At 42.3% G+C, this 15,505-nt stretch overlaps 1 protein-coding gene across 1 annotated transcript in view; it reads right to left on the bottom strand.

Annotated features, from left to right (window-relative positions):
• Positions 1-3,822: 3,822 nt before the first annotated feature.
• The window catches only part of GRPR (gastrin releasing peptide receptor), a 190,195-nt gene continuing 178,512 nt past the window's right edge, over positions 3,823-15,505 (bottom strand). Inside the window, exon 3 of the mRNA XM_040338659.1 lies at positions 3,823-4,664. Within this exon, the coding sequence (XP_040194593.1) occupies positions 4,272-4,664 (393 nt within the window). The 3' untranslated portion in view covers positions 3,823-4,271. The remainder of the gene's footprint in view (positions 4,665-15,505) is intronic.

Here is a 15,505-nt window from a genome sequence, read left to right on the forward strand (position 1 = left end):
TAATTTATTCACCTTCCCTCTTCATAGCAGCAAATATCCCAGAACTTGTTTTTATGATAGAGAAGTTGGCAATCAGTGACTCTCCAACTAATGTTCAACTGCAATTGCCACCATTCTAGCAGACCACAGATCTAATATCTCGAAGATGAATTGCAGGAATTCAGCCAATTGACACATGATATCTGCATGATATCTCCTGAGCTTATGTCAACTATTTGCATTTGACAGATTTATGACTCTGCCAGAGAAACACTCTGGGATCTGAGAAGCACACAAAGCAGATATGCCTGCCCCTCCCCTCTGCTGCTCATTCACAGAAGCCTTTGTATTTTGCAAATGTGTTTACATAATACAATGGCTTCTGCTTCATAGCAGCTGCACCAACTCATAGCTCAGAAGGATCAGAATTGGCCTTCCAGAACTACAATAGCTGTCTTCTGTAAGTACCATAAAGCTGTCAGATATACATAATAGAGATAAGCCCAGTAGGTGTCATGCACCTTACTGGGCTTAACTCATAGTGCGCCTTCATTTTTTACAAAAGAAGTGAGTTCCTGGAATTCAGCTTTAAATAAAATGTGCTATGCTTATTTAATAATGTAGTGCAAAAAGCAATAAACCTATGCAAAGTGCATAATAATTATTGATTAGCAAATCAATTTATGATCTGGGCAGCCTGAGACGTTTATGATTGACCTAGATACTTGTATGTTTATGTTTATATTCAGAGAATCATGCAAATCAGGGCACCTGATTGTCTGCATTGCAAAAGTGCATGAGTCTCCACAGACCAGGCAGATAAACATGAAAACATTCAGACCAATCAAACATGAGTAAATCAGTGATTTATCTGATTCAATCATTATGAGTAATTTCAGCCAATCAAAATTAATTCTACTAAAATTAGATGAGTGGAACATCAATTGTATCTAGATGAAACCGATGTACTCAGAGAATAGCTATTTGCGTAAATTATTAATCCTGTATGCATTGATTGATTAAATTTCATTAAGGTTTACCGGCTTGAAAATAATAACTAAAACAATAATTTAAAACTTTTACAGATACATCTCAAACTGCCTTAGGAGCTTATCAGTGCCTGTATTTAAAGGGAGAAAACAGTTACTGATATTGTGGACAGTGCTAGCAATTGTGAAATAATTGACAGTGCCTTAACCTTGCCGGGCGCTTCAACCTTCATATGGCTTTATCAATATATGGAATGCTCCAAAAACACTGAGCTCAACATCATTTTTGTTAAGGGCACTGTAAAAGTAATGAGGAGGAGGAGAATAGTGCAGGACAAAAGGATTGACCTCAAGAAAATTAGATTTTGCAGGCAATGCAATACATACAAAAAAGATATAAAAAATATATTTATTACAAAAAACACAATAGAAATAATAAAGCATTATTTCTATTGTGTTTTTTTGTAATAAATATATATCATATATATATTTTTATATCGTATTTGTATCTACTGCATTGCCTGCAAAATCCCAATTTCTTGAGGTCAATCCTTTTGTCTATTCAGGAGGGATGGTGGCAATTTACATGCCAGCTCATGGGAGTCTTTTTCATTTGAGAATAGTGCAGGAAGGCCTGACGACATTGCTAATCTCAAAAGGGATTTGGCCAACTGACTAATTACTGACATAAACTATACAGTAAATATAGAGTAAGTCCAATGCACCAGTTGCTGCCTTCTTAAAGGTCTTAGGGATAATAACGATTAGTTGACCCCCCAGCTTACCACCATACATTTATTGGTCGTAAGGTATCCAAACAGACATAAGTAGTGGTATCAAGCCAGTGACAGCATGGCTGCATAGGCCACATTGGAAATGTTACAGCTTTAGTATGAGCCAAAACTTTTCAGAAGGAGTTTTCCCCAGCCAGAATCCCTGGGGTCACCACAGGTCCTAAAGGAGAACTCCAGTGCAAAACACCCATATATAAAAATAAACATATTAAGCTTTTGTGTACGTTTTTTTTTCCTTTTTTTTCTGAATGTGAGCTGCAACATCACATTCAATGAATGTTGCGCCATTCATAAGGGTATTTTCCTCCAGTTAATGCATATAGGGGGCTTCAGTGTTGTATTAGGGTCTGTCATTGGCCTGTGGGCATCTTTTTGACATCAGTTTGAGAGGCATTTGCAGTTAACCTGCTTCAAGCAACATTTCCATTTTCATAGACCTGCATGAGGAGAGAAGTATCTCTGAGACGAAGGTTGCACAAAAGAGTGAAATATATGGGCTGTCAATGCTAGCTATATTTTAAAAAAGTTATTTGCTTTGCTGTCTCAAATTCTTACCACTTTCTGAGTCGCTGCCCAAAACAATGTGCAATCATGCTGCAATTGAACTGAGAACATCTGAACCATATACTTGCCTTAGGTCAGTGATTCAGAAAAGTCAAATAGCTGTCATTTTCAGAAGGATAACATGCCTCTTATTGTTCCTTTGACAGCGTTCCCTTCATTCTCTGTTACAAGTCCCAGACTTTATGAATCTCTATCTTTTTTACCAAATGGAGTTCACCTTAAGGAAGTTAGGGATTATTTTCTAGCGTATTCCCATTTTTGGTATTTCTCCTTAACACAATATGAATCATCATAGGTTATGTCAAGAGATTGTACATTCTACATATTAATTTGTGAATCTTATAAAAATCTTTTGTGTCTTAAAGTTATTGTCACTTTAAAGTTTGCTTGTATCTTAAAGGACAAAAAAATGACATGATAACATAAAAACAGCTTATTCCATTTAAAGGGGTATTAAAGGTTCGTCTTTTATTTTCTAAATTGGTTCCTTTAAGCTAGTGCATTGTTGGTTCACTTACCTTTTCCTTACATTTCCCTTCTATGGGGCAGATCCACGTAGCGCGGCGCATTATTGCGCCGGGCGTAGCGTATCTAAGATACACTACGCCGCTGTAACTTACTTTTTTTTGGGTTTGAATCCTCAACGAATTTGCGCCGTAAGTTACGGTGGCGTAGTGTATCTATTGTGGCGTAAGGGCGCGGAATTCAAATGGAAGTGATGGGGGCGTGTTTTATGTAAATACGTTGTGACCTGACGTAAACAACGTTCTTTTTTAACTGCGCATGCGCCGTCCATGGGGGTATCCCAGTGCGCATGCTCAAAATTAACCCGGAACCAGTCAATGCTTACGGCGGTGACGTCATTCTACGCAAATCCCTATTACTCGAACGACTTACGCAAACAACGTAAAAAATTCTAAATTTACGCGGGAACGACGACCATACTTAACATTGAGTACGCCTCAGAACAGCAGCTTTAACTATACGCCGGAAAAAGCCGAACGCAAACGGCGTAAAAAAATGCGCCGGGCCGACGTACGTTCGTGGATCGCCGTAACTAGCTAATTTGCATACTCGACGCAGATTTCGACGGGAACGCCACCTAGCGGCCGCCGAAAAATTGCAGCTTAGATCCGACGGCGTACTAAGACTTATGCCTGTCGGATCGATCCCAGATGCCGTCGTATCTTGTTTTGTGGATACACAAGAAATTTTAAATTACGTATCAGTAGATACGCCGGAGTAATCCTTTTGTGAATCTGCCCCTAAATGTTTTTTTTCCTTGTTTGAATTTCTCACTTCCTGTTTCTCCTTAGTAAGCTTTCCACCATCATCCGAGCGGTGCAAAGTCATTTAGAACAGCTTACTGAACACCTTACTGAGAAGGAACAGCAAGTGAGAAATTCAGACAAAGAAAAAAAACATTTAGAAGGGAAATCGAAGGAAAAGGTAAGTGAACCAACAATGCACTAGCTTAAAGTAACCTATTTAGAAAATAAAAAATTAACCTTTACAACCCATTTAATCTGTCATGGCATTGTGCATGCAAATACCCCTGCTCGCATATCGAAGCTGTGCCACACCCCACAACATAGGCCTCTCTTCTAATTGGAGATATCCAAAAGAGAGCGGCCGATGTTGGAAGTCTGCCATTGCATAAAGAGTACCCTGGTGTCTGGGAGCTCAATGGGATGGTCTGAAAGATAAAATTAGGTATATGAGCTTTAAGGTTCTCCTGTCACTTAGATAACATTATTCAAGTGACCAGATTGTTGTAAAACTATATTGCTGGAGAGTTACCAACTGTCAACATCTGCTAAATTTCCCTGTATCACACAAAAACCCTGTGTGGATATTCATAATACTTCTCTTATTTACACATACAGAAATACAAAGTAAGGAGGTGGAAGTGTACGAATGTTCAGGAAAGGATAGCATATGGATCTTATACACAGCCTTCGTGACAGATATGTTTGCCATTAATCAGACTGAAGCTGGCCACTGAGTGGTTGGTACTCTTCAGAGAGGTCATTCTTGTGGTGCTCCTTCCCATGCTCTGCGATCTGACAATGAGCCGGGGCCTACAGCAGAACAATTGGTTGTTGAACTGTTTCCTGAAACTCTTGCTGAGCAAGTATAGGGCAAATGGATTTACACAGGAATTAGTAAAAGCTAACACCCGAGCACAGATGCTGGTGATGTAGTGCAGGACGGAAGTGTCCACTTCTGAATAATGGTAGGAGCGGTATATATAGATGACATGTATTGGCAGCCAGCAGAATGCAAATAGTCCAACAAACACCAAGACTGTTTTTGCAAGCCGCTTTCGGGATTCAATCTAAAAAAAAAAAAAAAAAGAGAATAGTATTATGAATGCCACAAGATATTCACATAAAGTTAAATGAAAGCATTTTCTAACAAACATATATAGTAAGAAAGGTCAGCAAAATAATCAAACAAATTTGTGAGCGACATTTATTATTAGCCTGATTATGAAACTTGGGTGGAAGTCCTGGACTTACAACTGCTTTGGTAGATAAAGCTTCTGTTAACGTAAATTCTCATATAAGAGATGTATGTTTTCATTTTTTTCCTAGTTATAATTACCTAGGTAAATGAAGCATAAGACCAATGCTGCATCTGTGCCCCGTCGTCTCTGCACTGAGAACTCAGTCATCAAACACCGCTAATGGCTCAGTTCTCACTCCTCACCGAGAACAGAGCTGCTGCCTAACAGTCAGCAACTCTCCTCTCTGTTCCTCCACACTCATTGGAGCGCTGAGCTGTGGAAGAGCGGAGAGCGGATGTCTCAGCCTCTCAGCGGCTCACTGAGAGGCTGAGACTGTCATAAGTCAAGGCAGCTGGCGGATCCAGACTTTGGAAGTCGGAATGATGCGATGCCTGGACTGATTGCAGTGACATGAGCGGAGAGGAATATCAGACAGCTCTCTGCTGAAAACAGGTCAATGGAGTGAAAAACTAATTGCACTCCTGTGACACATAGGAGAAGCCATGCCTAAAAAGCTCAGGCTGGACTTCTCCTTTTAGCTCGAATTCCCACGGTTATAGATGTCACTTGAAAGATGCTTAAAGGGGTTGTAAAGACAAAAGACTTATGTGTGCAGCAGAACCCCATCTCTATCCAGCGATGTCCACAAGTCCCTCTGCCATCCAGGGCTCTCCTTCCTGATTGGCTGAGACACAGGAGAGGGGACAGGACCGAACCACAGCTCCGTGTCTGAATGGACACACAGAGTTGCAGCTCACCTCGGGTGCCCCCATAGCAAGCTGCTTGCTGTGGAGGTACTCGACAGGAGGTAGGGGCCAGAAGCAGCAAAGAGAGACCCAAGAGGGGGAGGATCTGAGCTGCCCTGTGCAAATCCACTGCAATAGAGCAGGTAAGTATAACATGTTTTTTTGTGTGTTTTTTTTTTTTTTTTTTTATATATATAACAAGACTTTATAATCACTTTAACCCCTGGCATTGAAAGCAGTCTTTCAATATTTAATATATGGAAATATTTTATACTGGTAAAACTGCTTTAAAGAGTAAGACATGTCTGTCTCACATCTAGATGGGAGTGGGTGGCTGCTCTGTTTTACACATGGCAGCCCCAGTGGATGTACGTTGGCCCTTGGGATGTATTGTAGACAATTTTGAAAAAAATTATATATACATATATATATATATATATATATATATATATACACACAGTATATATATATTATCTTCTGCTATAATACACATGTAATAAAATCTAATTTCTTCATCAATTTAGGCCAATATGTATTCTACTATATGGTTTTGGTAAACAAATTCAATAAGCATATATTGATTGATTTGAGCAAAGGTTATAGCATCTACAAAATAGGGGCTATACAGTATTCATGGATTTATTTAAATTTTTTAAACTAGTAATGCAGCAATCAGAGACTTATACCAGGACTGCAATATTGCAACGGACAAATTGGACACTAACTGACACTTTTTGGGGACCAGTGACATAACAGTGATCAGTGCTAAAAATATGCACTGTCACTGTACTAATGACACTGTCTGGGAAGGGATTAACATCAGGGCTGAACAAAGGGTTAACTGTGTTCCTAGCTAGTTTTTTACTACTGAGGGGGGGGGGTGCTTTGACTAGAGGAGGGCATAGATCTGAGTTTCTGCTTTGCAGGAACACAGTATCAATGCCTTCCCTAAAGACAGAACGGCAATCTGCCTTGTTTACGTAGGCAAATTGCCATTATGCCTGTGTACAGAACGATCAGCACGTGTCCTGGCAGGGGTCGGGCCCGATACCAGGACAGGAATGGTTCTATAGGGCGGTCGGCCCTATAGCACTTTGCAGGAACACAGAATCAATGCTTTCCTTATTGACATAACAGCGATCTGCCTTGTTTACATAGGCAAATTGCCATTCTGCCTGTGTACAGGACGATCAGCGTGCCCGATACCTGGGAGTGCAGGATAACATACTGTATATATATGCGATCCTCTACAGCAGGAAAAGTGCTACAAGGCGGTCAGCAATTGGATAAAAAAGCATCATCGTTTTCAGGGAAGTTAATTTTACTAATTTTATTTTTTTTTTTGGTTGTTTCTGTTAAATCCAGTAACTGTTTATTCTCATGTAACTGTACATTCCCATGAATCTCATGTGTCTTCAAATATGTCAGACCAGAATTACTGCCACTTGAAAGCAATTCAACCTTTTATTACCAAGTTATCGACAGAAGCAGATGCATAATAAAAACAGATTGGGCTGACTCTATTATATTATGGACGTTTATATATTTATTTATGAAGAACATGCAGAGCCTACAATAATGTTAAAATTGATATCAAAGGTCTGTTTATCAGACTCCTAGTATGGACCTCTACTGGCTGCCCCATAGTTTATATATTTATTTAGGAAAAAGGATGCAGAGCCTACAATAAAGTGAACATTTATAATAAGGGACTTGTTTAAATGTCAAATGAAAATTTACCAGAACAAAAAAGAAAAAAAAGAGGCTGAACAGGGCCTGGAAACAGATGCCACAAATAACGTATTGGTTCATATGTTTTCAATGTCAGCATTATTTATAAGAAAAAAGGGCCTGATCCACAAAAGGGATACGCCGGCGTATCTACTGATACGCCATCGTATCCCTGTTTCTATCTATGGAACTGATCCACAGAATCAGTTTCTCATAGATAGACAGAAGATCCGACATGTGTAAGTGACTTACACTGTCGGATCTTAGGATGCAGTACCGCAGCCGCCGCTGGGGGCATTTCTCGTCGAAATCCAGCGTTAGGTATGCAAATTAGCACTTACGGAGATCCACGAAGCTTTTACGCTTCGTTTTTTCTCCGTAAGTATTAGTTTGCCGTCGCAAAATTAGGGCTGCTTTTACAAGGTCAAAACTGTTTTCACCTTGTAAAAGTAGACCCTTCTATCCCGCGTCGCTGTCATTTTTTTTTTATTTCCCGCCGCAACTCTTTTTTTTTTTTACGCCCGTCGCGATTCTCCAAACCTGGCGCAACGTAAAACCGCGCAAAGCACGTCGGGAAAATAACGTCGGGAGCATGCGCAGTATGTCCGGCGCGGGAGCGCGCCTAATTTAAATGGGACTCACCCCATTAGATTAGGAACGCCTTGCGCCGGACGGATTTAAGTTACACCGCTCAAAATTTCTAGGTAAGTGCTTTGTGGATCGGGCACTTAGGTAGAGATTTTGCGCCGGTGTAACTTAACCACTTCCATACCAGGCACTTACGCACCTTCCCGCCCAAGCCAATTTTCAGCTTTCAGCACTGTCGCATTTTGAATCGCAATTGCGCGGTCATGCTACACTGTACCCAAACAAAATTGGCGTCCTTTTTTCCCCACAAATAGAGCTTTCTTTTGGTGGTATTTGATCACCTCTGCGTTTTTTTTTTTTTGCGCAACAACTAAAAAAAGACTGAAAATTTTGGAAAAAAATTAAGTTTTTATTTTTTTCTGTTAATTTTTTTGGAAATACGTTTTTCTCTTTCAATTACGGGCACTGATATGGCGGCACTGATGGGCACCGATGAGATGGCACTGATGGACATCGATGAGGTAGTACTAACGGGCACAGATGAGGTGGCACTGATTGGCGGCGCTGGTATGCGGCACTGATGGGCACTCATAGGCGGCACTGATGGGCACACATAGGCGGCACTGATGGGCACACATAGGCGGCACTGATGGGCACACATAGGCGGCAATGATGGGCACACATAGGCGGCAATGATGGGCACTCATGGGCGGCACTGGGCACTCATAGGCGGCACAGATGGGCACTCATGGGTGGCACTGATGGATACTTATGGGTGGCACAGATGGGCACTGATAGGTGGGCACTGGGCATGGATGGGCACTGTGGGGTGGCACTGATGGACACTGTGGGGTGGCACTGATGGACACTGTGGGGCAGCACTGATTTTCCCAGGTTTCCAGTCAGTGCCCATTTGTGGGCACTGATTGGCATCTTTATTTTTTTGAATGCTTTTTTTTTCAGACTTTTTTTTTTTTGCAGGCTTTTTTTTTTGTGCCCACCCTGGTGGTCCAGGGTGGGCATCCCTGGTGGTCCAGCGTGGCGATCCGAGGGGGGGCTGCGCTGATAAACAATCAGTGCGAACCCTCCCTGTCAGGAGAGCCGCCGATCGGCTCTCCTCTACTCGCGTCTGTCAGACGCGAGTGAGGAAGAGCCATCAACGGCTCTTCCTGTTTACATCGTGATCAGCCATCATTGGACACGGCTGATCACGTGGTAAAGAGTCTCCGCCGGAGGCTCTTTACCGAGATCGGAGATGCAGGGTGTCAGACTGACACCCCGCATCACCGATCGCTGCGATGCGCGCCCCCACGGGCGCGTGCGGCATGAAATCCTGCAGGACGTTCTGGAACGTCCTGTCAGGATTTCAGAACCACTTCCCGGACGTAAATCGGCTATAGGCCGGGCGGGAAGTGGTTAAACGGGAAAAAATTAAGTTACGCCGGGTTTTTGTGGATCAGGCCCAAAATGCTTAGCATATGCTGAGTTAAAAATCTGTAATGTTTCGTTGATATTTATGTCTTAACAACCTGTTTTGAGATTTATAAAGCACACCAGCCTTTGTCAGCAGAGGAAATTAGGTTAGTAGCTAGCAACGTATTCTATTACACCTAAGTGTATTCAATGTGAGCTGAAGAAACGTGTTCACCCAATAAAACAAAGATAATTGCGCAGAGATTAGAGGAGGCTGACTATTTGTTGAATAAATCACAGTACAATTAAATGAGACCATTTTTTACCTGTGGCATAAAATCAGTAATTGGGACTACAAAACCTTTTTCTTTGCCTTAATTGACAAAGCATGTATCTAACAAATGTGGCAACTAACCAGTGCAGAAACAATTCTTTATGTTGTCCATATCACTATAAACCACTAAATAATGGCGTTCGCGATTCAACAGGATTACAGTATACCGGCCATTTTCATCCCTTTCACTGTAGCAGACAGTATGCTGTATATGAGGTAGATGGCAACCAGATGTATATTTACATACTGCAGTAATGTGGGATTAAATGGTTTTTATTTCTAAAAGTACCAACATACTGTACCTTAGGAATCATTCACACAACAGCAGTCCATTCCAGCACAATTTATCTCATGGTAAAATGCTTCACATTATTTTCTTGTGAAAAAAAATAAATGCTTTGCATTAAGGCAGTCCGCATTACTTGAAAAGGGCTACCTAATGCACCACAATAGACAAAGAATCGGTCCTCCAACAAGTTACACTAGCACAGTGTACCTCAGCACATGGTATTGCATTACTGCATATTGTGGTGTGCTGCAGTGCAAATGTGTTTGGAAGGTATGTTGGAGAGACATTCACAATCAATGACACACACCGTGTACCAACGCATGTAACACACGTTACTACAATGCAAAGGTGCAAATATGCCCTACCAGAGCACCACAACACATATAGGGGCAGATCCACAAAGAAAGTACGCTGGCGTATCTAGTGATACGCCGGCGTACTTTCAAATTTCCCGCGTCGTATCTTTGTTTTGAATCCTCAAAACAAGATACGACGGCATCTGGGTTAGATCCGACAGGCGTACGACTTTGTACGCCTTCGGATCTTAGATGAAATTCTTCGGCGTCCGCTGGGTGGCGTTCCCGTCGTAATCCGCGTTGAGTGTGTAAATATTCTGACGATCCACGAACGTACGAGCGGCCGTCGCATTCTTTTACGTTGTTTCCGTTCGGCTTTTTTCGGCGTATAGTTAAAGCTGCTATCTGGTGGCGTACGCAATGTTAAGTATGGCCGTCGTTCCCACGTCGAATTTGAAATTTTTTATTTTGTTTGCGTAAGTCGTCCATGAATGGGGCTGGATGCCATTTACGTTCACGTCAAAACCAATGACGTCCTTGCGACTTCATTTAGCGCAATGCACGACGGGAAATTTAGGGACGGCGCATGCGCAGTTCGTTCGGCGCGGGGACGCGCTTCATTTAAATGAAACACGCCCCCTACTCGCCGCATTTGAATTCCGTGCCGTTACGCCGCGAGAGATACACTACGCCGCCGTAACTTACGGCGCAAATTCTTTCTGGATTCGAACCAAAGCCAGGTAAGTTACGGCGGCGTAGCACAGATACGCTGCGCGGGTGCAGATCTATGTGGATCTGCCCCATAGGATGTAAATAATCGAAACCAGGGGTAGGCAACCTGGTTGTTCTAACTGAACAACATGGGAGAAGTCAAAGAACACCTGGCACAGCGTCACCCCCTGACACCTTATTTAAAATTCGAATTGCCGTATTACAATCATGCAATCATGTGCATTGCACGCCAATCATGGGTTTAAATCAGGCAGCGAGGAGGCAACATATTGCCTCCTCACCACCTGTCAAACACACTTTTCAGGGGAGCAGCATTGCCTGCTGCACTTGTGAATAAGTCCTTAGTTGCATTTGGCAGCAGCACCCTTAGTGCTTGTTCACACATATAGTTGGGGGTTGTAAAACCCCCTATAAGGCTGCTGTCACACTGATGTGGTGCAGTTTACCTGCACTGCGAGTGCAGTGCATCTGCGACCTTCCTGGGTTAGCTGCACTTTGACATAGACTTCTGTTATATCCTGCAGGTGTGCTTTGAGAAATTACACCAAACCCACAGGATATAATCGAAAGTTTTGGTTAAGCACAGCAAACTCACAGGAAAGCACACTGCACTGCACCCACGGTGTGGGTAAAACGCAGAGCATCAGTGTGAAAGCAGCCCTATACTATTATGCTTCACACTGACCTGAAGCTCTCTTCTTTCATGCTGCTGGCACCACTCTGGAGACCACTAGCTGGGATAAGAGGTGGAGTGCAGTTGGTATCACTCGTATTAGACAGGAGCCAGCACTACAGAGGAGACATCGTAGTATTACAAGTAGTCCCTCTGCATTGCATTCTGTTTGATGCTCTGGGATGGCTGGTCAGCAAGCCCAGACAGCGATCTACCAGTCACCTGTCCGTGATCTACTGGTTGCTGACCCCTGATCTAAACACTGTACTGCACCACAGATAAGGACCAAGAAAGCTACAAATGTGTTAAAATGTCTATTGTTATGTGTTGGCGGCCCATTTAAAAAAAAAACACGGACTGGCTTACAACAATGTGCATTAACCCATGACCCATTTAAAACACAGTACAATGGCTACCAAAGACTTACCTCTGCTTAAATAAAGCCAAAAAGCACCACACATTTACTATGACACACAACATGCTCCACTGCTCCACTTTATGAATGGATCAAAGAATTGTAGACTGTGGGCTAGATTCAGCAACAACATACGGCGGATGTCCAGATACGCCGCCGTAATTTCAAATCTGCGCCGTTGTATCTTTACGCCGATTCTCAAAGGCAGATACTTTAAAAAACAGGCTTCCTCCGCTGACGTAACTTAAATACGCCGGCGTATAATTGTGTGCAATTTTACGCTGGCCGCTAGGGGCGCTTCCTTAGATTTCAGCATAGAATATGCAAATGACCTAGATACGCCGATTCACAAACGAACATGCGCCCGGCGGAATTTTTTTACGTCGTTTGCATAAGGCTTTTCGGGCGTAACGTTGCTCCTGCTTCTATGAGGCGTACGCAATGTTAAGTAGGAACGTCGTTCCCGCGTCGAATTTTGAATTTTTTACATCGTTTGCGTAAGTCGTTCCCGAATAGGGCTGGACGTAATTTACGTTCACATCGAAACCAATACGTCCTTGCGGCGTACTTTGGAGCAATGCACACTGGGATATGTACACGGACGGCGCATGCGCCGTTTGTAAAAAACGTCAATCACGTCGGGTCACCAAGAATTAACATAAAACACGCCCCTTCATCTACATTTGAATTACGCGCGCTTACGCCGGCCCCATTTCCTCCTAAGCAAAACGATTGCCTACTGATCCTCCTTCCACAGACCACCAGATGTAAGTGAAACCTAATCACAACAAGGGGTTCAGCCAGAAAAATTCCAGTAATAAACCGATGACATATGTGGAAAATGAAAGAAGGCATCTCATTGCGCAGACATCCCAGCAAAAGGCAGTATTTATTATAAAATAAGTGCAAATACACTCACATGATAATTAAAATAAATGAGCATGAAAATAAGGAAAGCGCCCAGCGCTTCCTACCAACAAAATGGCGCTCTCTCATCTGTCCAAGCAACAATGCGTCAACCGTCCTTCACTCACCCATTTCATCACTAGCGTGCATCTTCAGTGCCTCCTCTCCATTATAAATTAACCCCCTAGTGAATTTTGTAATTTTTAAGCAGTGGGTGTCCACTGCTACTTTTAAAAGACTTCCAACTAAAACTCATCTTACACTGTATTTTATTTGTATTTTTCTTAATATGTTAACTGTAAATTATAAAAAAAATGTGCCTGTATTTTTCAAGTCTTTATGTTCAGGTTCAGTTCAGGTCTGTGCGTGGTCAGTAAAGTGTCATTTTTTGTTAAATCATTCACAAGCTTTTTGCAGGGCCAAATTTTTTTTTTTTAAACTTAGTGCAAAAGAAAATGTGCTATAGAATATATCAGAAAGAATCTAAAGTAATTATTATCACTAGCTGCAATACAAACCAATAATCTAAAAATACACTGCGCTTTGTGTTAGACACTAAACAATGATCTAGATAATTGACTTAAAATCAATTTATATAAGTCCCATTGTGCTCTTCTTAGTAAAGTGCTTCACTTGTGCTTGAGGTGCCCCACATAGATGTACACTCACTGCTAAGTTTGACCACCTATTTTTAGCATGCCCACAAGCAGTAACATCACCCAAGGGATCATCCCTAAAGGCACAATAGACCACGCTAAAAATATATGGTGAAACTTAAGTGGTGTGTACTTTACTAAGATGAGCATAATGGGACTTACCGGTATATGAATTGATTTCAACTGAATTATGTAATGGACTTTGAATGCACTTGCATCTTGATCATTGTTTTGTGTCTAACACAAAGCATGGTGTATTTTTATAATATTTTTGCTTGGTCAGCCTAACTCCTACACAACCAATTATCCTAATTCTTCCATGGTATGTAAATAGCTTGAGGCAGAAGTTAAACTGGACTTAATCACAATTTAGACTTCAATGTTAAAACATGCTAAAAAAAAAAGAACAATGTCAATGTGCAGCATTTTATTACTAGAAAACTGTGCAGTATAATGATGTAATTATATGAGTTTTTATAGCGAAAGATTTTCATGCATAAACAATGCATGAGCATTACCTGGTTCTGTCAATTTGCCACTGGTACAGGAAGCTAATAGATTATCACTGTAGCTGAAGAGCTGAAGTGAAGAAATGGTGGTAATATATAACAATTTCCTTTCGGTTATACTGTAGTTAAACAATACATTATACATATCCTATGTATTATTTATTGTTTAACTACAGTGTAACCACAGTTTACAGTAGATAATGTCAAACCACATTTTGTAATCTATTTACCAATCTTTTAATTAAAGCGTTACTAAAGGAATTTTTTTTTTTTTTTTTAAATAACAAACATGTCATACTTACCTCCACTGTGCTGTTCGTTTTGCACAGAGTGGCCCCGATCCATGTCTTCTGGGGTCCCTCGGCGGCTGTTTCTGGTCCTCCCCGCAATTAGTCACCACAGTCATGCGAGAGCTCGCATGGTGGTCACTAATTGCAGGCGCACTCCTGTGAAACAGCGAGCGGCCATAGCCGCTCACTGTATCACTCGGCCCCACCCCTCGGCGCACCGCGTCACTGGATGTGAATGACAGCAGCGCTAGCCAATGGCTGCACTGCTCTCAATCCATCCGCTCTAGCCAGGGCGGCCAGGCTGAGCAGCGAAGAGGATCGCGGGACCGCGCGCGGGACTTTTGAGGGGTCAGGTAAGTATAAGGGGGGCTCAGGGGGGGGCCGGCAGTATCAGATGTATTTTTACCTTAAAGCAGGCATGTCCAAAGTCTGGCCCGGGGGCCAATTGTGGCCCCCCTGGTGATTTAATATGGCCCCCCTGGGGATTTGGATATATATAGCCATTGCAGCCTCACATGTGCCCTGAGGGCCACAAAAGATATATACCGTATTTATCGGTGCTGCCTAGGAGGGGACAGGATGTGCGCCGTCAGATAACATGAAGAGAATCTCCTGTTTACTCGGCAGCGTCTGTAATAGGAAGTCCCTTTTCCTGGGATGCCATTGGATGACTGTTCTGTTTATCATAGGAGGCGGGACTTTGTATAAAAGAGGCCACAGAGTAAACAAGAAATTCTCCTGTTAGTAATCTGACGGCACTTGTCCCTCCCCCTCCCTGTCCCCTCCAAGGCTGCAGATGGGCATCGATCAGGCTGCACTGATGGCAATGGTAAGGCTGCATTGATTGCAATGGTAAGGCTTCATTCATGGCAATAGTGAGGCTGCATTCATGGCAATGGTAAGACTGCATTCATGGTAATGGTGAGACTGCATTCATGGCAATGGTAAGCCTGTGCGTGTTATACGCTGATAAATAGGGTTTATCCAAATAACACGCCCAAGCTCATTCTTAGTCCTGAGCATCGCTTGAGGATTCGTTGGGGCCACAAAAGAGATATATACAGTATATCCAAATAACACGCCAAGCTCATC

The sequence above is a fragment of the Rana temporaria genome, chromosome 2 (assembly GCF_905171775.1).
Source record: "Rana temporaria chromosome 2, aRanTem1.1, whole genome shotgun sequence".
NCBI classification, from domain to species: Eukaryota; Metazoa; Chordata; class Amphibia; order Anura; family Ranidae; genus Rana; species Rana temporaria.